The sequence below is a fragment of the Semicossyphus pulcher genome, unplaced genomic scaffold (assembly GCF_022749685.1).
Source record: "Semicossyphus pulcher isolate SPU_LCO1_2020_fin unplaced genomic scaffold, fSemPul1.0.p SCAF_13, whole genome shotgun sequence".
Classification (NCBI taxonomy): Eukaryota; Metazoa; Chordata; class Actinopteri; order Labriformes; family Labridae; genus Semicossyphus; species Semicossyphus pulcher.
Window position 1 is genome coordinate 22,126,756 of NW_027211637.1, and position 25,488 is coordinate 22,152,243.

Consider the following 25,488-nt stretch of genomic DNA (forward strand, 5'->3'; position numbering starts at 1 on the left):
CAATAATTGATTAGCTGATGTTCAATTCTTCTTAAGAATAGGAAGGCGCCACTGCACATCAATTAAACTGCTGCTTTAAAGAGCTAGTGCTCATCAAACTTTGCAGAGAGAAGCAAAATGTATTTTTATACTTTTTTAATTTCCAAGTTAGTGGAGCCTCTTACCATCATTTAAAATTTGTTTATATTTTTTTGGAGTCGCACCTCCAGGTTCTTTGTGCAATGCATTGTGGGTCTATGGTGTACATTGACAGCCCCATCCTTATACATAAAAAGCAATCTCAAGAATCTTCTTTTATTTAACATAATACGATATAAACATTATTTTTATACAAAAATTATATTTAAAATATATTAAATGTCATGTAATTATAAATAAATTAAACAAAAAATGGTAAACACACATTCAGCTTATAACAGACATTTTCACATTGAATTCTGCGAAAGCACAGGTGGAATGAATTAAACTAACGAGGGCTACGTTCTGTTTAGTTTTTTAGGCTCTGGCACCCTGGTACTGTGCGTGCTGGCTCAGTCACAGGGCTTATTAGGAGACTTAATGGAGCTGAGCCCTCGTTAATGTTACCAGTTCCTCCTGCGCTCTACCTGCTAGGACGAGTTAAAATGCCTGTTGTGAAGTCTAATGCTGTTAGTGCTAATAAATACACATTTTACTGTTATTGTATAATTTTCTGCTGCAGCTGAAAACTACTAACTAATGGGTGAGTAAGAAAGTGTGTTTAATTTTTATCCAACAATATAATTAGAAAGTCACTGTCTGTGCTTATATGGTTAATGTGGCTAACCTAGCTTAAAGAACGGCTGACTGTAACAGTTAGCTTAGTTTTGCCAAGCTAATATGTTCATTGCCTTGTTTGACAATTAGCTTACCACACCAACATGTACCTGTTGTATTGTGGTGGTATTTTTGTAGGTTCACAATATAAATAATACTCTGTTTAACTTGCTTAGAAGGAGCCCTTACTAAACTCAAATGTTAACATGCTAACTTTAGTAGTTGTTTAGCTAGTTGACATCATGGCGCAGTCAGAATGCAGTACTGCAGGACTGTAAGAAAACATTGTATTTTCTCTTCTAATATTGTGTGAAGGCTTATAAGAAAACCTTTGCTTCTACTATTCAGCTGTGCTGCTCAAAAAATGCACTTTATGTTTTCTGCTAACTAATACAACGAATATCTCCGTAACGTTAGTTTATTTTATCTTAGGTATTATAGTCACATTAATAATTATAATGGAGGACTTTCACCCCAACCAAAATATTCTGACAGCTGTTTTGGTCGAATTGGAATTTTTCTTTTGTATTGGGCTGTGTAATAAAAGTGCAGAAGTACAATGTAAACTGTCCAAGAGCACTGAAAAACCATGTTTGAACAGAGAAGTTCTGAACTTTTCCCCCTAAGCCATACTGTACCTACCTTCCTCTGTTCTTAAAGAAAACCACAGAGGGATTCAGGCGCTCTTCAAATTTTTCACAGCAAGTACAACATGTCCAGATCCCTATTGGGAGTAACAGTGCTGTAAAATCATCGGTTAAAAAATCAGGCTGTCGATCTTGTTCAAAAAATAATATACTGCTATGCTGGACTTTTCACAAACACTTCTCCATTTCCGCTTCTTTCTTCATTTATTACCCACTAAAAACAGAAAAATTAAAACTAGCATCTGTACTTTTAGCAGAACAAAAAGAACGGTGTATCCAATTTTCAGTCATTAATTAATGCCAGTCAAAGAAATAGTAATAACCGTCATAACAACATTTGGCTCTCGTGCCTCGACTTGAAATGTGATTTTATTCTTGAGAGAACTCTTTGTTTGAGCAGAGTATCTGCGTCCCCAGCGCTCTTTAAAAATGCCACGTGCTCAACTACAAACAAAGAATATGATAAAGAAGCAACAATACATTAGCACGTTGGCTTTCCAGAACATAAACATGTCTTGTGTTTACAAGACATGAAAAGATTTTCTATTTGCTCAACAAGCATGCATGTTTTTAATTTAACCAAATTGGTTTAAAGGGGTGTTTAACCAGGATAATCAACTCGGCTGCTTTCCAGGGACATTCTGTGTATTAAAACAAACAATAAAACAAGACAACAGCTCACTGGTGCTACAACTTTTTTAGTCAACAGGGAACCATCATTAAAGTGATGCTAGAAAATGTAATAAAATTATTATAAAGACATATTTTATACCAAATTGACGAGCATAGTTTCACTGCAGACTTCTGACTGAAATGTTAAAGCTCCTGTAAGGAGTTTTTCACAGGTTATGAAAGAGAATGAAATTTTATTCTGATGATTCTATATGACCTACAAAAGCAAACCAGACCATCAGCGACAAGATTTATTATTATTATTATTATTATTATTATTATTATTATTATTGTTATTGATCTATATAGGTATTTTTGACGCCTGAAACCGCTGTCGGGGGCGGCGGGGCAGGTGTAAGACGAAGCGATTAACTGCACGCTGCCTTTGTTTACATTTTCCAGGGCAAACATTTAAAGTGAGTGATACAAATGACTGTTATAGAAAGCAACATAAGATTTCATGTTAAAAACCACCACTTAAGACTGTACAGGACAAAATCAGCAAAGAGATAAGAGCTACAGCTTTGTCCACAGGGGGCGCCAAAATCAACACAAACCGATAAGTTCCTCCCAGGAGCTTTAAATCCCCAGTGTCCTGAGGGATTGTTCATATTGAGCAGTAATGCAGCTTTCTGTTTACATTTTTTGGTACATACTTTTATTAACTAATCTTTACCACAAGATTTCCACACTGAAATGACTTTACTGACTCACCGTTGTCAGTTGAGCTCCCCTTGCTGGTAACTGAGAGCACAGTTGTCGGCTCAGCCGTGATATTTACTGCATGGTTAAAAGCTTACAGAAACGACACGATTGTGATGTGATAACTCTTGAAAATAAGGTGGCTGCTGAGCTATATAACCTTGTAAAAAGTGCTCATATATGCCTCAGCTGAACTTAACAGTTTGAGTCAGCAACTGCACAAAAGCGCTGCTGAAAAGACTTTCAGAATGAACAATGACGATGTCTGTGATTATTGTCAGTGACCATAACTTTAAGCTGAACTTCACAAAATGCTTCTCAAAGTGAGTCATACTTTCAAACTGTATTTAAGTAGCTAAGAATTGGTGTGTTTTTTAGGAAATGCAGTGTATTTGTCTCTGAGTTTATGGTGCAGTTCTTTAACAACACTGGTCTAGACAACAAGATATGGACTCATTTAACTCTGCTTTATTGTTTGTGCAGATTTGTGATGGAGAGATGCAGCTGACGAGCTGTGCTGTGGTGTGTGTGAACAGGCAGATCTCCAACAAGTCATTAAGGTAAACAACTCTTTTTATCTGTTATCCTGTGTAATCCACTCACACTGTGCCAACACGGCGAGATTGGTTGCAGTTGTCTCTGGCTCAGCTCTATCCTCCACATCTATTCAATTATTTGAACTCTGCAGTATTCCCATGTTACCATTTGCCAGCAACACAAACTTTTTAAAGCCTTGACCAAGTCTCCGCTGCTGAACCTGAGCTGAACGCACTGAACTTGCAAATTGGGGATTTCTATTTTTTTTGTGTGGAAGAAATCGGTTAATTTGTGACTTTGCAGAATTATCCTGAATCTTTAATATGACTAGGGAAAAAGTTGTTCTGACGTCACCACATATACCCCTTTCCCGCCAAAATGAGCGCGCTGATGCAGGTTTTGCAGACCCGGGAAGATCCGCAAATAAATGCAGATTGTCTCTTTTACCATTACCAGTGGAGTATACGCCTTTCGGTGTCTTTTCTGCTGCGTCAACGTCTGACGTCACTAACGCACCGTAAACAGGGTTAGTAAACGATAGTGTAGTCTCTCACTGTGCCAGAAACCTGTAGCCTTATTTCTTCTTCCCCTCGGATCAGAAGAAGCTCTCTTAGCTCGCTGTCTTGCCAGCGTTGCTGCATCTTGCACAAACAAAGAACGAATTCACCGTTGTATGTTCTTCTGTATTTACGCGACAGCGGCCGTAACTTCAATGCGCGTCATAGCATCGCGCCGGAAAGGGGGCGAAGATTAGCGTGTTGACCCAGGTTATGTGTTCCCATCATTGTCGATCGGAGCTGAGGCGGGTCTACGACAGAGTCATTTGACCCGGGTCTGAATGCTGATTGTAACCTTTCCCACTAAGCAAAAAAGTTAGTGGGTGTTAGCAGGTTTTTTGACCAGTGGGAAAGGGGCTATATTGAATCCAACTCAAACTCACGCACACACAATACAGAGAGAGAGAGAGAGAGAGAGAGAGAGAGCTGCCAATCACAGCATAAACCATGTCACAGGGCCCATCAGAAATAAAAAGAACTGCGGATAGGAGTGTTGGAGCTCATCCTTGGGACCGAGGGACGTGGATGAGAGAGGTGGTACAATGCCTGGATGTCACACAGAGGAAATTGGCTGAGCAGCCGCCCACTAATGCAGAGTCATACTCTTTTTGATATGCAATTGGCAAAGCAGATATGGACACCAGTCTGCCATTCAGAGCAGAATATAAAGGTCATTAGTTGCTCACGTAACCGGGCAGATAGGCCAACCTACATAATATTCTGTTTTTGTACAAAGAAGGGTTTTATGTAGCCACAGGACACTGGTGACAGGCACACAGATGCACTGCAGGCACACAGATGCAAGGTACCGAACAGACAGGCTCTATCAAACGTTTTAGGCTGAAAACTTTTATTTAACAGGATGCTCAGTTCAGAACAGCCATATTCAATTTGTTTGGTGGAACATTCAAATCCACTTTTAAATTTTTCTTTTGATTAAATTTCTCTTTACAGCCTCAGAGAGTGTATTTGTTGACAAAGTGAGTAGCCTGTTTGTTCATCAAGGAAGAGGGCAGTGAAGGAAGCCTGTCTGATAAGTGTAACACCATTACATCCCTACCTAAAGAAATCTGCTTCTAAACACTCCATGGTGTAGTCGATAATTGACCACAGAAATGATCATAAACCAGAGAAACCAGTCGATAGAAAGAAAAAACTTCTAAAACTCACCTCAAGTTCTGTATTCATTTTAAGTTTCATTTCCGCCATGCCTCGGAAAATGTATCCGAAAGTAAGATTCCTAGTGTTAGTCAGCGGTCAGAATGCTACAGAAGCCTTTGGCGGACATGCATCCATACATTTTATTTACTCCGTTTTCCCGTGATAACGAGTCATTTCTAGTCGTTTTCTCGAGATCTCGACTTATCCATCACGTTATCACAAGATAACGTTGCAGCACCACTTTCATTCAGATGATCAGAACTCACATCCCCAGAGTTGCAAAGGAACACAATTAACATAGAAACAGGCTTAACAGGCTCGGGGTAGACGGTAGCTCAGACACAGAATTGGGGCTGATAGCTGGAGAGGTACCAGCTCCTTTCCTGGGCTCCGCTGAAGTGTCCTTGAGCAAGGCACCGAATACCCCACTACTCGGGGTGCATGTCCATGTTTGTTCATGTTTGTATTTCAGGCCTTCGAGTGTGTAGCATGTTTGTAACTTAGCTCATTAGATTGGGCAATGGCAGCATGGCATGTGGTGGTCTGTAATATCACAGTGACCAGCCTGTTGTTTTGTTTTCTAGATCGCTGGAAAATGAAGCTTTTTTATCTCGAGATGATGGACCAAACTAATCCGTTATCATGGGAAAATCAGCTTTGTTTCCCCAACAAAATGGCAAAAATAATTCGAGATCTCAAGAAATCGACTAGAAATTACTCGTAATCACAGGAAACGGAGTAAAAAAATGTATGGATGCATGTCCGCTAAGGGCTTCCGTAGAATACTTATCACAGAAACTATATAATTAAACCTACATTTATAACTACAGACCACAAACAACTACTAATGGTATTACAATAATTAGGAAAAACTGTTCAGAAGACACATCCAAACAGTTAAAATCCTTGCTCATTATGTAAAAACACACCATCAAACATTGTCTGAATGCAGAAATATCTCTTGGTTGAATTGTAACAGGATGTGATTTTCTCTCAAAGCTGACAGATGTTTAATGTGTGGCATTTAAAGCATTATCATACAGGCACAAGTTTAAGAACCCATCAATGTGATAAGCTGCTTTTATTACCAGTAAATAGTCCCATAGTCATCGTGATGGAGCATACAGAGGGGGGCGAGGGGCACAGGAAGCTTTTTAAGTATTTTCTATACTTGTGCTGACCACCTGCAGGTCACATGGTTTACCTGCTGCACACACGTGACACATGAAGCTACTCTGTGTGTCATGCTAGGTTTCTTTCCCAAATGTTGCCTTTTGCAGGACTTTAAAGTCAGAATAATTCTACGCAGCTCTGAAAGTTTCGAATAGTGCACACGTCTGCCCGATTACTTAACTGTAAAAACTAATAATGTATATAACAGATGTTGAAGCTACGTGCTTGTTAGGCAGCGCTGGAAGTTTCGTGGCTAATGGTTAATGAGTTTGCCATACATTTGGGCACAGAGACTCGACTCCTGCATTACCAACCTAGTCATTTGCAAGCATAAAACTGCAACCCCGTTTAGGTCGCTATAGAAGCGGGACTAAAATATCGGGGTCCTCGGAGAGACGTCAGAGGTGGGATTGTTTGATTCAAAGCCCCAACGAGTGTTTCTTTAAGTGCGTGTGTGGAGTTTTCCTGCACCGGGTGATAGGAGGGGTTGGAGAGTGACGCTGGCTGCGCCTTGGTGCTGAGCGGAGCGCTCACCTGCAGATGAGAGAGCCGGGGAAACTCGGGGCAGAGCTGCAGCACACTCACGGAGCGCGAGGAGGGACGTAACGAGCAGTCTGACCAAGAAGAGGGGAATTACACCGTTATTGGAGAAGAATTACGAATCGACCCTCTTTCTGGTTCCTCGTCCAGGCAGCCCTGGTTTGCTTGCTCGCCACGATGAGAACTGACTTCGCTCTGGTCCTGACAGCAGCCCTTCTTTTTGACTCAGTCTGGGTGAGATTTACCATTTTTAGTACTGCTTGATCTATGTAGAGGAGTTGTTACAGTGGGAGACGAATCGTCCATTGTGCAGGGTTTTAAAGCAATTGCGCATAAGCTGTGATAAAGTCATGTAGTCGGATGGAGTCCAGTGTCAGTCCAGTGTGCCGCAGCAGCGCAGCGCCGGTCGTTATTTTCCTACAAGTACGCTAATTGGTTCCCTAATGAATTTCACTGTGTAAGAGTAAAAATAAAGAAGAAAGAGCAGTAAACGATCCAGTTATGTCGGCTGTGATCTGAGGTTTCCTCCGGAACGCTGCGGGTTCATCGCTTGGCTGCAATATCCTCCACAAGTTTAAATGATGCACAATTTAATCACCCATGGTGACACCTTTGTTTTTTTTTATCGAACCAATTGAGTCATCTCGCTTATTTCAACGAACGTTTCCCTGATCACAAGGCAGAAGCCTGCAAAAAGCTAAACTTTAGTTGTAGTTATAAGGCGCTTTTAAACCTTCCCTCGTCATTTAATCGATGAAAGCTGAATTAAGACGGCGCCGGTGTGCTTCTCGTAACGGCGCGACAAGTGCTCTGCTAAATCTTCCACCTGAACAAAGCTATTGCTGTCATATTCAAGAGATTTAGAAATTTTGCACAGATGGATTTTACATTGGCTGTACGCTCCCGAAGAGGAGAGGACCTAGTGTCTCCTCTTCATCCAGACCCCAGCTAGCCATGGCACGCGTGTATGCGTGTGTGTGTGTGTGTGCACGCGCGCCATTCAATTGCGCGTGGCTGTAGTGGGTCAGCTCCTGCAATCAAACGGTATGTACTCAATGTAAGGTGCAAAGTTTTCTGCAGACCAAGTATTGCACACAGTGTCACAGACATGCACTGCTCAGTTCCTCCTCAGCTCTCAGTGAGAATTCTCTGCTGCGTTCATGCAGCTTTCTTTTAGTGTCTCACTTAACCCTGAGCTCAGTCCTTTACAGTGGTCCTCATTTCATCAAGGGCTGCTTCTTTTATGGAGCGAGTTAAACAGCACATTTAAGCCAATGCACTCTGACAGAGATTATATTATCAGCAGTGTGCCTACCCAGGAGCATGTAGTTGATAAACTTGTTGAATATATTTCTGCTGTTCTATATGCTGCTTTTCTCCACCACTCAAGGCCAAAGAGAAGCAAGAAATCAATGGAATCCATGTTTATCGATGTCTTACATTGTATTTTCTTCCTTGCAGAGGAATAATGGGGAGCATGCTTCCAAAGGTCCCTGCCGAGCTGGCTTTTCACAAAGCTTCTACTCTGTGCTGATTTCAAGGGATGTACTGCAAAGCCAGGGCATGCATAAAGGTAGGACCTTTGATTGGCGATCCACTCCTTTTATGTTTTGTTAAGGAGATTTACATTGTGAGTGGAAGAGGTCTCTCTCTGCATTAAGGCCACTGAAAGGAAACGTGTCATGCCGGGTTTGCTTTCATTGGCAGACTCTGTCGTTTTCAGATTACTGAAGCAGCACTTCTGCAGGTGGAAGACGGATGTAAAATGTGGAAAAGAACAAGACTTTCTGTAAATTGCAGCTTGTGTTTGATTGACACAGAAGATGACACCAAATATTGCTTTTGACTGCAGCTGTGAATTTACAAATGATCTGATCTGGAGCAACTCGGTGCTGTAAAGTCAGCACGTCGCTCTGCTTGTTGTGAGTAATGTACAAACTTAAGACTTCAGACGAAACGCCACTCTATCATATTTTGAACGAAGCAGCAAATGGATAAAATACATGCAAATGATCACACTCGAAATGCTCTGATACTCCGGGTGCGTGTGCTAGAAATTATTTTGGTTTTTAATCCAACGTTATTACTATTATCGCTGCCTTCATCACTCTAATCTTATGTACGATCACCTTCACACTACAGCATCTTACCCAGTTGTGTGTGTTGTTCCAATTACACAGTGAGCCAACCAAGTTTGAGGGCCCGATAGTGCAGGAAATGGAATCGACATCCTGTGTCTAATCTGGCACTGCTCCTGCCAATGTGGGCTAATTGCAATTCTCTATTGATCCCAATGGTTTTTTCTCATAGCTCAGCTAAGCTGTATTGTTTTGCTGTGGGCGCACAATAGCTCTTTTGTGGGTCGACTGTGTCTTCGGCAGCTGCACAGTATATATTTCTCACTCTCCTTAGCAGGGAGAGACCTGGCGGGGATACAGCTGTCTAGACTCCCTCTCGTGAGAGTGCGCGTGAACAGAGACACACACGCACACACGCAGGCGCTTTAGATTAAGGATATATAGCACAATAGGGTTCAGTATATTGTTTTTGGGTTGTTTTCTCTCTTGTGTCTATATTTGTGTTTGTCCTGTGCAGCAGTCATATACACAGGTGTGGAGGAAGGCATCAGCTTGATTTCAGTGTTTCATTAACTTCACTATATTGTTGCCTGGCTGGAAGTGGGATTGGATGTGGGACATTGTCGCTGGGAGTGAGCCTGCTCTCCGTGCGGTAGTGATGTCTTCAGCCCAGCAGGGGGTGTCAACACAATCACAAACAATCACAGAATGAGCCATCACTGCTGCACAGGAGCCATTTATTTCAGAGAGCATTATTTATCTGCTTGGTCTCAGGGAGATGAAATTGTCTGTGTGTCTCCATTCAGACGTAAACTAATCTGTGGTGGTCTAACACGCTTGTTTTTAGTGTTAGGAATTCAATTTACCGCCAACAATTGATGCTTTAGTGTGCACACTGCCACACAAGTCGGCTTCAAACATGCTGCCTTATCAGGACGCATTAACAACGTCTCCACTCACGAGGCGAAATGTATGAACAGAATGTGCTTTAATTGAACATTCATCATCTGTGTCCTCTGTTGTTTGAAAGCTTTTTGCCAAAGTAACATTCACTCATCTGTACCGTGATGCCCTCACAGCTGCAGTGTCGTCTTCATGTGTGTCCGAGAGCACAGCTGCAGTGACCATGCGCACACATGTCCACACACACATCATATATGATTCACAGGGCTCAGGCAGTTGATTTATAGTTGGTAAGGGTGTCACTGGAGGGAGGCAGGAAGCTATACTCTGGAAAGGCTTTAATAATAACATTGTTTAACCCAAAACCGTCAGATGGGGGCAGGAGTAATGACACCCACTCATGCACACGTACACACACACATATACAAACATATATATTTATATATATATATTCATGTTAGCCTCCGGGGGAATAATGGGAAGGACAGAACTAGGACCTTGGCCATGATGGGGAGGATGCTTGGGTCTAGACAGGAGGTCAGGACAGAGAAGGAGAAGGAGGAGGGTGTTATATTTCACATTTTGTCATTTTGAGTAACTGAAGTGCCAAATTGTCGAACATGTTAAAGACTTGTGTAGTCATCGTAGCTGCAGCAGCAAAAATTATGACCGAGCCAAAGCTGAGAACAACCCACAGGCTAATATCTGCCATGTTGCAGATTTTATGATACTACAGTAGATTTATCGTCCAATAACATCGGTGAAAAAGATTATTGTTATTGTATTCCATCTTTGTATTCAAGGCCATGTCTACATGCACACGGGTATTTTTCAAAACGCAGCTTCGTCTCTGCATGTTGGCCTTTCGTCCACACACAAACGCCGTTTTAGGTCACTGAAAACGGATCTTTTGTAAGTGAAGACTTTCTGGAACTCTGTTTCCACGGAGACGTGTAGACAAGGTTATCTCCATTGTGAGGTGTCACTAATGAGGCGACATTCCTCGCAAAATGACAGACGTGACAAAAACAGTGATGCTTCTCACCTTGCTAACAAGACCTTTTACATGTTTACACATATATGTTCAGATACTCGTGCACTATAGAGTGGAACAGAGGCACTGGGCTGCACTACTTCCTGCAATAGATCTGACCAGACTTTTGATTGGCCGGAATTTTCTTTTTATTCTTTTGCATAACTGGGTTATATCTTTGGACAGAAAGCGTCTGTTAATGAAATTGTAAATTGTAACATTGTATATCGCCGCCTGTCGGTGGAGCATTCTCATGACAGCGTTTCTGTTGTGTTTTTGCTGGAGTTTTTTTTGGACGTGGCCTATTTTTTTTGTCATTTCTCCTCCAGTTGTAGGCCTAAGTCATATCTTATATTTAGTCTCCTCCATTTTCAGCTTTGCACAACTTTGTTTATTATTAACCGTTCTTTTATGGGCAGTGCTGCTAAATTTGATAACTTTGTAAAAAATCTACTGCTCAACTGAGGTTTCTATTGATAAACACAGACTGCCCAATAAACATTTATGAGTATGAATCCTTCACCCTGCATTGTTCCTGCTGAGTGAATCGATTCACTCTGTATTTATCTGGAAAGCCCCTGCCGGGTACCAAAGTTAATGGCTGAAACGCACGATTTGAAACAGGACACAGCTTAGTTTGTGCTGGTAGACTATAAAGATTGAAGATGAGAATTAAATGATTACTTTCGATATCTGACTGCGCTGACTATTATTGCTAAATTTTATGATTTTTAGAAGCGAGTTGATTACTGTTTTAAATCTAAAAGAAGATTTATGTGAACAGCAGAGGAGCAGCAGGGGTATAAGAGGAGAGATAATGGGTTTAAGGGGTGAGGGGTGTCATTTATCCTGTGTGTGTGTGTGTGTGTGTGTGTGTGTGTGTGTGTGTGTGCGTACATACATGAACTGTTTGTATGACACATTTAGTGCTGAGGACGCCCGCCGTCTTTTATGCCTGGTTTACATTAGAGCTGTGACAGCGTCTTTACCACTCACACTGTGGGCATCATTAGAGCCAGAGCTTCTCCAGGCCTGCTTAACATTAAGAGCAAAATGACTGATACACAAACACAAATGCAGACAAACACTGGAAAAACGGCTTCCTCAGTCAGAGCCTGTTTCAGCGCTGCAGAAAACTACAGCTGATCATTAAAACGATTTGAAGGTTTGATATTTGCACCAACAATAGATGCTGTCACTGTGTTTGAAGTGTTGTGTAGTTGTTGGGCTCAGGCCAGGCTCAGATAAACAGAGCCAGCTAACGTAACTAGGGCCCAACAAATTTATCGGTCAACCGACTTTATCGGCCGATATTCGCACTTCGCAGATGTATCAGTATCTATGTCCTCCGATATGCTCCGATATAATTTTACTTAACTTTTTGCAGTGCTGTGGGAGAAAGTCATTTTATCTCCTGACAAGCAGAGGGCTCAAGTTTCACTTTTGACAGTGGGAGAGCCAGGTTCTCTATATTTGTAATAAAATACAGCGGAAGTCACGAAATGAAACAGCCACCTCACTGCTTACAACTATAAACCAGCATAAAAATGACGATTACCAACATATGTTCTAAACAGACACATTAAAAACACTAACAAAATATTTTATTGCATTTTGGAACATAAATAGCAAACTTAAACAACTCAGTCAGCACTAGTCGGCAGGCATGACGGGAAATGAGGACGTCCCTATTGCTGCCAGAGTGCGCGTCACAGCTGAGCAGAGCAGCACACACAGCGAAGGGGAGAATTATCTTTCCCATGCAGAACGAAACATTGTGAACAACAAACTCGTGTTGAAATCACAGTAATCAGCCAAAGAAAGCTTGCTTTCAGAGCACCGCTGTTTCTACCCTCTGCGCATCTAAACTGCGCAGACGAGGTCCCGTGTGTACAGTCTGGCTCTCAGTTAGTTTTAAGTTTGATCATAACGAAGGCACAGGAGCTTTAAGCTTTATTGTCTGCTAGTTTCAAAGCGGTTACACTCCAAACAACAAGCTTACACGTCTACACCTCCATACAACCCCGCAGGAAGATACAGGGTTTTGTTTTTATAACCCATAGTCGCGCTGCTGCCAGGTGTGTGCGTCTGTCTACTCCGCCCTCAGCACACCTGCAGCTCCTTACAGCAGTGAGACACACACACGTGCGCGGACTGTTCTCATTCACAGAACGGCAAATGAAGACGTTTTGTGAAGTCCCTTTCGCGTCTCTTAAAGATGTTAACGTTACGATGTTACGGTGCTACAGACAGACAGAGAGCAGAGCAGAGAGACAGCCATGTCACTGTCATGTTAAGTTTTGATTGAGTCCCGACATGCGGACTGTTGGCTGAGCTCCAGACCTCTGCCCAATGTCCCAAACAGAGCAGAATAATAAGAATAGAAACACAGACGGAGGGCAGATCCTCTGCAGATACAGACACCAGCTCACACTTCTCCTGGATTATAATGTTGATAAAGAGGGAATATTTCATATGGAAAATCCTGCTCATTAAGCCTTTTATTACTGTTATTAACTGTATCAGTCTGTCAAATGAGCTGATCTGTGTTTCGTGACTTTTATCTTCAGCAGCACCGTGTGAAGGTGGGCAAAACAAGAAAATCATTTTTGTTCCTACTTTTGTGTGTTTTTGTTTTATACTCACTTCTATTAATTATTTTAGTGCTATTTAAGTTGCTACAGAAACACTATGTATGTCATGCAAATGTGACAATAACTTTTCAGATTTGGAATTTTAATATTTTAATTTCAGATACATTTTGAACATATGTGAATATATCGGCTGATATATCGATATCGGAATTTTTTAACTCCCTCATATCTGAATCGGCATCAGCCCCAAAAATCCAATATCGGTCGGGCTCTAAACATAACCTCATCCCATGTGTCCCTGCATCCCTCTGCTGATTCTGTTCCTGGTAATGAAAGCCAGGGCTGCTGGTTTCAGCTCAGTGAGCCCACTCTGCTGACCTTGGACTTTGTTTGGGTTACTGGTGGTTTTGGGCAGCCCTCACATTTTGCATGTGCGACTGTGGTTCTGTTTATCTTAGTTTGTGTGTGCTCGGGAGAGGAGGAGAGGTAAGGGGGGGGGATTAAGATTAAGTCAATTCTCATGTGTGTGTGCGCTTTTTTTGGACATGTCAGTTCCTGAGCTATAACGATGCTGACGTCCACACTGCAGCCTCTCGGAGGGAGCTGGAGATTTTCTCTGCCGTCATCACTTTGTTTTTAGAAACTCCACTGATGCTTGGATCTATTCTGAACATTAGTTTCCTGTACGAACTCACGAGCCACAATGAACAGCCTGCACGTCCGTATTAAGGTTACAGTATGCATCCTTAACCTCCAGGCTGATCATCAGGATTGTGCTCATGAACACATTTTCCTTTGCACTGTAAGCACTCTTTCTCAGTCTCTCATCCTCTTACACACACATGCACTCACACACTCAATGTCTGTGGCAGTGTCTTTATACGCCGCCATTCAGTATAAATTCACTGTGCAGTTGATGGTATTTAAATCTCCGCCTCGCCTCTGTGACCCAGATCCCCTCTCTCTCCCTTCGGTGCCACTTTGGCTCTATCATATTCATTACACATTCTGGCTGTTGCCCACCAGGAGGATAACCAGAAACCAGGAGAAAATGGCTGAGAGAGCTTTGCATTCTGAATAAAACAAATTGTTCAGAGCTGTAATTTTCCCCAGGATATTATTTCCCAAAAAATCTCCTCCAGCGTGCGCTCACAGGGCCCCGGGTGATGAGTCTCACTTGCTTTGGTTGCTGAAGCTTCCCTGTGAGGTATTTTTCAAAATCCAATAGCTGGGCTGTTACTTTGCTGCGGGCTTTGTATTCTGGATTGGATCATTTTCAACTTCATGCACAGAAGTTGATATAAGTATCAATTTCACCCCAGTTTAAAGCACGTAACTATTTTATAGGAAAGAAGGCTCAATATCAGAAGTAGCCTTACAGAATCGTCTGCCGCAGATATTATTACTACTAAGAGTATAATTAACTTCCTCTCTACCCAGAATCGGTGCTGACACTCACTTATCGGTGGTTTAGAGCGCTGGTAATGTGGGGACAGGAGTTGGCTTTGAAGGAGTCACTCGTGGGAGCCTGAATAAAAGATGCCATTTCTTTTCATAAGCTCTGTAGGGATGGACAATACATCAATTTTCTCTTTCTTTTTTGCCTCAAACAGAATTAGATTGTTTTGATTTCCTGTTTACCTTTCGCCCTAAATCTCATGATACACAGCCCGCGGTGTTATCTGGGTCGATAGCAGACAGGCATGGAGATTAGACGTTGTTGGAAAATGGCCTCCTTTGTTTCTTTCTGTTTCTGCCTAAATCACTCTCATGGCTTTCTTTCTTTACGAGTTTGCATGATGCCGCCTTTCTTTAAACTAATGTTGTGCAAAGTCCCGTCTCTTTTTTTATTCCCTCTTTTTGTTGTTCTGCATCATTCATGCTTTATTCTCTGCACCCCCCCCCCACCCCCTCTTCTAAACATCTAATCTCTCTTATAATGCAAAATAACAACACAAATCCTCGCTCTCTCTCTGCCATCTGTTTGAAGCATTACATGCTTTATGGCTAATTTTTGGGAGGACGTTCAGTCACTGAGACAGCGCAGACACATCCGTTTTCCATGCTTATTAATTACAGCAAGGCACGAGGCTGACATTTGTTGGATGTCTCGTGAAGTGGCGAAGACGCCACAGACATGCTGAGGTGCTGGTTTATGCTCTTCAGGCCGAAGGCTAATCTGACCCCAGGGAGCCGTTACAAATAGCCAGTTGACATATATTTACTTAACGTGTAACCTCAGGCCTGATGTATGTGCTCGATAGTTTTAAAGAATTGTGTGGGGACTTTCCAGAGAGGCTCACACGGATGATTTAGCCACATGGTGGAGTTTTTTTTTTCCTCCCCTGTTAAGGTCTAGACATGAGTGGTTTATGGGATAAGCAAGGGGGGCAGGCGTTACACCTGCAGGAGTTCTTTTGATTAATATTGTCAGGCTTGGGAACCCATGCTGAGGAACACCTATTGGTTTTTGTGTGTGCTTGGTGTGTGCGTTATGTGGTTGAGGCACTGAGCCAGTTGTCCAGTGCTCGGCGCATAGCCGGTCTCCTCCAGGTTTCTCCAAGCCGGTCATTAGAAAGGCAAGCAGGAGAGAATGAGAAAAGAAAGAAAGCAGGTGGAGGCCATTATTTTTTAATGAGATTTTTGACATCTTCTCCCTTTGTTTTGAGAGTAGGGACAAAGGAGACGGGAGGGAGGGAGGGAGGAGAGTGGATGAACAAATGTGGGAGACTTCCTGCAGATTGAGTTACTCTGCGGTGTGTGTGAACTCTGCATCCTTGTCATCTGCTTGCTACATTAAGAGACCGCCTGCCTTGGCATGATGGGCCTTCTGGGGTCCTACAGGACCAAGGTTATGGCCCTCCTGAAGACATTAAAGCCGTTTAAATACTTTGCTTGGGCTCCAGCTCTTTAACGCACAGATGGTGTGTATGGGCTGTGAAGGCTGTTAGATGACAAGGGGACACTTCTAGCTCGCTCGCTCTCCTGCTCTCTCTCTCTCTCTCACACACACACACAGAGCCACACATGTTTTGTCTGAGGTTAGGAGGGTATTTTTTGTTGCTGGTGTCAGATTAAGAATCCACAGCGGCTGTTGTAAGGTGTCCCTGCTGTCTTTGGTGAAATAGTTTGTCATGAGGAGCAGGGCCGATGCAAAGCGCTCCGAGGCCTGTGCCTTTGCCGGGATGTGGTGGACAGGGATTACACCAGCAGGATAACGATAAGCCTACAAGGCTGTTTTCTCTCTGCTCGAGAGTCACACTGACCAATGTCCTTCAGCGAGGGCTGCTGTCTGAAGGAGGGTGAAAAAGCGGGTGGAGTGGAGGGAGGGAGACACATTCCTCTCAACAGGGTAGAGGAGGAAATATGAGATAAGCTCTGCACCCTAAAGCTGCTGGCTCCTTATCGTATACGGAGCTGTTCAATATGATTTCACATTCAGGCAAACACATAGACAGCCACAAAGAAACACAAAAAACCCATTATGGCACTCTAAAACAAAAGGATCCAGATTTTCCCTCCCAGGCCGCCCACTACTCCAGTACAGCTTTGGCCCGGGCCCAAACACAGTGGTGTCCTCTTCCTGCCCACGCTCCCCAACTCCTCCGCTGCCTCTGTTTGTCTATGGCAGCATTTTAATTACAGCCTAATTGATTAAGTTACAAATGAACCCACTGCGAAGGGCCACCCGAAAAGTGCTGGTTCAGCTCTCGCAGCGCCATCCCTCTTTATTTTGCCGGTGCCTTGTGATAAACATCGGGGTGTTTTAGAGGAAGAGACGCGGCTGACACCGTTTTGCGTTTGAAGATTTTCTTTGTCTCACTATTTTAACTTTCAATTTCTGTTAAGCACTGAGCAAATTAAAAATGCACGAGCCCAGTTTGGATAATTCTCCTCTTCTCCTCAAAAAGCTTCAATAATGTCCTGCTACAAGAAGCTGCAGTTAAAGAGAAGTGGACTCATTTGCAGCCATTGTTATGAAAAAACTGCTCATAACAGTGATAAAAGGAGAATACCAAAGATGGCTCAGTGTTTTCACCTCTAACCCGTTCTTCCATTAGCTCTACACCCTGCCTAGTTTGCCCAAACCGAGATCACATCATTACTGCTAATTAAAGAGACTTCGGTCCATTCCTCACACTTTTCTAATCAACCAGCACAAGCGTATGATCTCTCTGAGAATGTGGGACGGACAAATCCGAGAGCATTACAGCCTCATATGCTATTCCTTTTGCTTGAAGATCCCTCGTCTTTGTTAAGGGAGGATGAAACAAGAGGATGGAAGCCCTCAGAAGACACGGGCTGTCTGCTAATCACTAATTGTGTCCTGAACTCCCTGTGTATGTTCCCCATTAAGTTCTTAAGTTCCGCACACAGCAGAATCATCGCCTGTGAACAAGGAAGCAGAGCAGAAACACAGGGGACGGAGGGAGAAAAGGATAGAGGAGCCGGGGGTCGACAAACAGAGTGCCAGTAATGTTAATTAATGAGGAGACAATGATGAGTCCCTTGGTGTCTGCGCCTACTTTATTCAACAGGCCAAAGGCTAATGCAGGGCTAACAAAGGCTCCTCCAGAGGACCTCTGGTCTTTGCAAACACTGATGATTCATGTCAAGATACATGTTGGCTTTTTATGACAGACTTTATTGATTTCTCCAAAGGGGAAATCCTCCTATCTCCCCACGGCTGCGGCAGGGTTAGCGAGCGAGTTAGGACCTTTGAAGTTGCGGTTGAATTATTTTTCAAGGACATGTTGGCAGGCTTGGTTGCAGGGGAACTGAAGTAGAAACCTTCAGGATTTAGAAATCGTATGGGAATTAGTTATTTGACTAAAAAAATTGGCCTCTGTTGTTGTTTCAGCTCTACATGTTACGTCAAGTCTCTTTTTTTGACGTATATTTAACTTGAGGAAGTGTACCCGCCATTGTGTGGATAGAAATAAAGCATCATGGCAGTGGAAAATGAGCAAAAGGAGTACATCGTGCTCTGATGCAAATCCTTTAGTGCAAAAAATTGTCCATCTTGATGCAACTTATTAAAATGTCTCTATGTGTGAGTGTGTATGCCGGAGCACACATCCACGTGGGCACCCATATATTTTAATAAATGCATAGCATTGCAAAACATGCCGGCAGATTGCTAAAAATCAATAAACATGGTAGGCAGCTGAAAAACAGGCAGTAGAGTTGTGGACGCTGTGAATCTGCGTCATTAAAATGGAGCTGGATGTCGAGACTGCGCACAGCTGAAGGTCGCAGCAAAGCCGTCTCTTCCAATCTCAAACACCTTTTTCAGGTGCACTTTGCAGTATTCTTGCTTGTTGGTTTTATGGAAGGCAGCAGGAGGTGTTCAAGAGAAATCACACATTTAAATTGTTAAAGTGGTATTCTCCAAGAGTTTTGTTCACTTTGGCGGCACCTATGGCGATAAACGGTAATTCCCAGATATCCAGACAGTGTCGCGTGTGTGACGTCCATGGTTGGCTCCGGTTGTAACTCTTGATTTTCCTCTCAGGCGGTTGCTTTGCTTTTTAGACTGTTTGCCTTTATTTGAGCGTCCAATTTGTTTCTTTTTCTTTGGATTTTCACTTATTGTTGAAGTTGTATCTGTAGTCATCGATCTTTTCTTTGTCTGTTCAGCCATAGTAGATTACTGTTTACTCGCAACACTTGCAGAGAGCGGAAAAGCAGCCTCTTAGCTCCACCTACCCTCTCTGGCAGACCAACCACTGCTGGCTGATGGAAAACGCGTCACTAACTGGACGCCGCTTGTGATTTTTTCCACGAGTCGCCACAGACACCCAGTCTGTAATACTGCAAATGCAAAGGCTTTCATCAGTGGGCCATAGGATCAATCACCATTGTGTTACCTCATTCAGCGATGATAGTAACTTAACAATCTTCGAGACTATCATTTTAAACTCAGTTGTGTTCCTCTTAAAAAAAATTCCATGACATCATAGTCGCTGTGGCAACGGTTGTCATGGAATGTTAATAACTTGCACATACTCGGTTAACATTTGCACTCTGTTGAGCAATGAATGAATGCATGCACTTATAAGATGATGAAGAGTGTTAAACAGGGGGTTTCCGTGCACTCAGTAGTGCAGACTGTGACTTGAGTCTGTTTTGCAGTTTAGGCGCTTCAAATTCACAGAAGTGCTTGAGACACAAATTACATTTCAATGATGTCTCGGTAAATTATTTGATGTGCAGGATACATTTTTTTTTTTTTACAGTATGAGTGTGAGGAGCATTATGCAAGTCGCCTTGACTTTTGACATTTGCTTTTTGTAAGAACCTGCAGAATATCCATAACATTGAATGTTAAAAGGCTGGGTACTCTAAACACAGAGAGTGATTATAATTGAGCTTTCACTGGTATTGTATACTCCTTTGAGCCAGGCACTGAATGCAAAAGGTTCATATGCGACCTTGCAGCACGTCTCTGTCTGTGAGGCTTAAAAGGCATGTAATACTATCGGTCAAATTTCATGACTAAATGTAGGCTGGAGAGAGACAGCCGTTCCAAGCCTTGGGACCAACCCAATTTTAAAAGCACACTGGCCAGAATCCCTTTTTTTCTCCCCCTGCCTATCTGTCTATTGTCTTTTTCAGCACATCAGAGGAAGAGGCAGAGAGCGAGGGTAATAAAAAGCCCTGCTTTCCTCCTGCGGGCCTGGGAGAATGTAGAGAAGCAGATAAGTTGTCTAGCTCTGAATCTGAGAATGATCAAAAACAAAGTGAATCCCGTGGCCGCTGAGGGAACAAGCTCCTCTGAGGAAGAGGGGGGAAATGAGGGAAGGGGAGCGGGGACTGACAGAGGAGGAGAAGGGGCTGGAGGAAAAGTCAGAAGACAAGATGGTGTTTGCTCGTCTCAGGGGTAGAAAGGGACGAGTAGCTGCAGGCTGGATGGGCTTCTTTCTCGGAGCTTGGACTTGGAGGGACAGAGAGGCGGGCTCGCTCTGCACCGCTCAGTGGTTTATGGGCTATGTAGCAGAGTGTTGGCGGTCTTACATGATGATTGGCATTTTGTTGGCCTCCGTGTACAGTGGAGATAATGAATGTTTTATTGCCCCTTCTATGAACTGGGCTTTAGGAAAGGTTAGTCACACACAATTAAATATTGCACACGTAATGGGTTTTCTACATACACACACGCCAGCGCGGCCGTACACTGTCAACTCGTTCCTCGAGGCGGGAGGCCTGGCCCTGGTCTGGGGGGGTGATTATCCTTAACACAGAAATGAAAGGATTACAAAGCGATGGTGTAATCCAGCTGTCAATCACACCTCATTAGCAAACATAGGTTTCAGAAGCAGCGAAAAATAGGGAGGAAGAGGGGGGCAGGGAGTGGATAAAGAGGAATAGGCAAGGGATAGAAATAGTAGGAGTGGTAGGGGAGAGAAACTAAGTAAGGCAGGAATGAGGAGGATATAAGAGAGTGGGAGGAATAGGAAACCAAAGAGAGTAGGGGAGGAGGAGTAGAGGTAACGGTCTCGCTATTCTGCTCAGGGGGCTCTGCGGAGAGTTTTTATTAAGCTTTCATCTGCCTTTCCTCTCCTCCTCTACCTCTCCATGCTTTCTCCACCCCGGCAGCACTAACAAAAGCAGATGCAGGGAGCGCTAGCCATGTCAGTCACGTCTCAAACCCGCAGTTCTGCTTGTAATTCCCCGATTAATTAAGAACAGTGATTTGTTAATTTAATTGTAGGTGTTGGGTCGTTTTTTTTTTTTTTTTTCATCCCCTCTCTCTTGCTTTCTTCTGCCGCTTGCTCCCTCTCATCCTCTTGGCAGGCTAATTTGCCCTGCAGCTTTGAGGAGGGGAAATGAAAGGTATCACAGAGGAAGCCTTCAGATGGTTTATTAAGAATTGATTTGCCACGGTGGCAGAGAGACAGACCGTAGGGAGATACAGGCTGTTGTGCCTCCCAGGCAGACACCCCCGGGCTGTGGAGGAAAGAGAGAGAGAGAGAGAGAGAGAGAGAGGGCATGGGAACAAAAAGAGGATATTGTGATGTTGTCTGGGTGTCTTCACTGGGTGCATTTCACAACCACTGCTGACCAACCCACAGCACCTTTAGAAAATGTGGCTCCACTGAACCCTCAGCAGCGTTGATCCTTCATCTTTTGGCCAGTGCCTTCCGCATGAGAAGGCAATTTGCAGCCCAGCAGTGAATAAAAAGGCGCATGGTAATGAAACGTCAGCACACCCTGCTGTGAAACATTTGATTCCTCTTGTTTATAGATTCATACGCTGTGGCAGCGGTAATCTGGACAGAATGACATGCCTCGCACAGCAGCCAGCTCATATTTAACTGTCGCATCAGAGCCGAGTTCTTTAATGAATTTACATTAGCATAGTCTGCTTGTTTCAAAAGACAGGCCGGCCACCTTTCCCCACTGCGGGCTGGCTGCAGTGCTGTCACATCCTGTTGCTGGTGAGCAGATGCACGCCGGACAGCATGGGAGGGGAGAGATAAATGACACATCAGAAGCATTAGAGCATCAAAGCTCACAAGAAAACAGAGAAGCAGAATCCCCCCCAGCTAGAAGGGAAGTCTAAGGAGCCAGTGCATCTCATATGTAGCTCCACACAGAAGCCCCTGCCCACTCGTCTACAGCTGGTCGGACACCAGAGCCACAAAGCTTATTGACTCTCCAGTCAGGTTTTTTCATCACCACATGTTCCTTATGTCAGGTGAGGTTGTTGTTTCTATTTCCAATCTTCACGAGTTGATTGGCCACTGCTGCGTTCCATTTCCTCTCATCACACAAGCGTGGCATTTCTCATTATCCCTTCCCTTAATTTATGCACAAATTATTCATAGTTTGGTAAATCACAAAGTTTAGCGACAGCAATTTGACAGTTCCTGTTGTGTTTTAAGAAAATAGGTTGGGAATCAGGGATGTGTTCTTTGTTTGTTGCTTTACACGTCACAGTGTGTGTCGGTTTGCGCGCAAGCTGGGAGCAGGTGCGCGAGTGTGTAAAATCAGGGACGCTGGGTTGGTGAAGATTGAAGTAGGGAAAGTTTGTTTTCTCCTCCAGTAAAACAGATGAACAGAAGAAAATGAAATAGAAAAACAGAATAAAGACACTCACTGGGACGGTGATAAAAGACTTGGCCTCATCATGCTACAGCACGGCACAACAACAACAACACTGTCAGCAGCCATGATGAAAAGGAGTAAGGGAACAGAGGCAGAGCTTAATAACACCATCTTACACATGTGACAGGAAACATGTATGAGCTTGACTTTGCTGCCAGTCAGAGAGGCTTTATATAGCTTCACACGTCTGCATCCTGTTTATTTATGAACACCTTATTAGCCAATAACAATGCACACACTAAACACAGTCATCTCAGCCACAGTATAAAGCATAGCTGGCATTTTCTTTAAACCATCATGGAGTTAACTGGACTAGTGAAGACTAGAGCTGCTTAATAGCTCCTGCTAGTTTGACCATAAAGTTTCTGTGGTTGACTTGCCGCAGTATAATGACTCTGTTAAGTAAATAAGCATCTGAGTGGTTTGGTTTGTGCCCAGCGTCTGGCTACATTCTGGTCCAGAAGTTTGAATAGCTGTGGTTTTCTTCTACCTTAACTGTAATCTCGTCTCTGGCCAGCAAAGCCCCAGAGGAGGGCTCGTCTCCTCGGAGGAGTGTGTGTGGAAACGCTGAGTCGGATGTGATAGTCACTGGACAGAGAAAATAGAGACAAATGATACTGCATTGACGGGCAAAACTTATATCTAAGACGATAGAATATTCTTCACAGATGCCTGCTCCTTCTTATAAAGACGAGGTGGAAATATCTTCCATCCATTTGATCCATTTCTACTCGAGCAGAGGAGAGGCTAAGGCGCTCTAAATGGAACCGTGCCATAGAGGAAAAAGCCATTTTTCTTTGAAGCGCACACACATTTGCATACACATGATTGCTGCAGTGTGCATTGCAGCAGCACTTTGCCATGTACAGATTTACAGGGCGAGCCGTTGCAGGGAAAACAACTCTCAAAGTTAAACATCATGTCACATCGAATCCATCAAATCAAATGTTTTCCAGCTTTTCTTTTCCCATGTCTCAAGCTTTACCAGGCTGAATCTTTATTTATTTATTTCGAACATAAAAAAATAAAAAAAACATTCAGGCAAATCGCAGTAACCACATGCTTTGTAAAGAGTCCCGATTCATAACTGAAGTCTGTTCGAAAAGGGTGTAGGATGAAGGATGATCTCGCTTGTGTGTGTGCTGCTTTTGTATGTCAGCATAGAAGTGATTTGTCCTGCAGATGCAGACTAATGAATGAGGCGTCCTGCTCCTGGGCTGATATTAGCCTGGGTAGCAGTTCCTTTGATGTGATTAGCTCCATGCACTCTCTTGACAAATTGGGCTGTCCTTTCCTCACAGCCGAAGCACTAATCTATGCCAAAAAACAAAGACACTCCTTCCGCTTAACAGAACATGTAGCTCTGTATGCGTGTGTGTGTGTGTGTATGAATGTGGTGAAGATAGATACATAGATAGGAGACTATTGTTTGAACTATTCACTGGATTTTATCTGCCACACAAGCTGCTCTGTGAGGCTGTACTTAGCGACAGTGCTGCTTTGTTCTAAAGGCTAGCATAAACATGCTAACATGCTCACACTAACAATGCTTGCAACTGCTGCTAACGAAGCAAAAAAATTCCAAACTCCTCATCGGCAGATTATCAGAGATATGTAACAAGGAAGGAACCCAACACCCTACCTTCACAGCCCCAGATTAAATCATGTGCGTTTTTTTTAAGGGGGCAGTCTGAAAAACCTCCTCTGATAATGGATGCAACCTGGCAGTAGCAGCAAGGCCATCAAGCAAACAGCTTTGGGAAGTGGTTTAGATGACAACAACAACTTGAGCAACAACCCTTCCTTGCTGTATTTTAAGAAGCTGGCGAAAAAACCCAAGGACGGACCAGGAAGTTTGGCATTAATTCAGTCAGGTGCAGGAAGTATTCATGTTGATATATCTATGAAGAGGCCATCCGAAGCTGTGATAAAGTCTGACCTTATTGCCTACAGAGTTATTTTGGTCTAAACATTGACAGCGCCCCTAAACCACGCCAATGCCAGAGCCTTGTCAGGCCGAGATGAGCAAAGCAAAATTTGTGGACTCACTGTGTGAGGCTATCAACAACTTCCCAGCTGACTAAAGTAAGAGACTGGATGGCAATTAGCATTATTGATGTACTGAATCGATGAGTGATTGTCCTCGGTTCCCCATCAGTTTTGCCAGCATCTCTTTCATTACCTCACCGTCTAGAGCATTTAGACTCGACAGTAACAGAGTTGGCCCTTTTTTCCATCTGCCTCCATAAGTGATAATTTAGTCTATCCTTAGTTAAGCTTTTTTCACACCCAAATACTTGGATAACCTTCATAATCTCTCCTTTAATGATGACAGAAGTCTCCGCCGTGTTGAAAAACCCACCACCAGCTTCTGATGCATATGCGTGTTAGCTTTTGAATAGGAATACGTACAAGCATGCTCTCTCTCTTTCCTGTTTGGACAGACAACACCGCAGCGCTCGGGAAATTCAGAACAGACTCACAGCAAATGATTTTCTTCTTCATCTGTTTGCAGTCAGATTTATCTTGGAAATGAACATATAAAACACGGAGCTCCCATCCCTCCAGCAGCTTTAGGGAGATTTTCTAAATATTTAACTTTAATTTAGATACCAGCACTCAGAGGTAATTGTGTTGGAGGACTCGCTGCGGAACTTTTTGAATAATGGAAGTCCATCAGTTCAGCCACTTAAGATAGCGTTTAATGAATTAAGCAGGCCCTGGATGAGTGACCTGAGGTGGAAGACAAAGAGGTTGTATATATTACACCTATCTGATGGGACGTCTGCACATTAAGCATAAAGTATTCTCATGTCATCATCAGGGGAAAAGGGATTTGCTTATCTTTGAATTGGAGGAATTGGCTCCTTTTCTCCTTGTCACCTAATACTCGGCCTCAGAGACTCGTCTCCCTGCGAGTTCAGACACGTGTTCGGGCCTGCTGCAGCGACTCGTATGTGTTATGTTTGGTTTGTTCATGGTTGT

At 43.3% G+C, this 25,488-nt stretch overlaps 1 protein-coding gene across 1 annotated transcript in view; it reads left to right on the forward strand.

The window, feature by feature from the left end:
• The first annotated feature begins 6,961 nt into the window (after positions 1 to 6,961).
• Positions 6,962 to 25,488, forward strand: part of LOC138589442 (cadherin-4-like) — a 257,011-nt gene continuing 238,484 nt past the window's right edge. Inside the window, exons 1-2 of the mRNA XM_069659713.1 lie at positions 6,962 to 7,018; positions 8,246 to 8,357. Of these exons, the coding sequence (XP_069515814.1) occupies positions 6,962 to 7,018; positions 8,246 to 8,357 (169 nt within the window). The remainder of the gene's footprint in view (positions 7,019 to 8,245; positions 8,358 to 25,488) is intronic.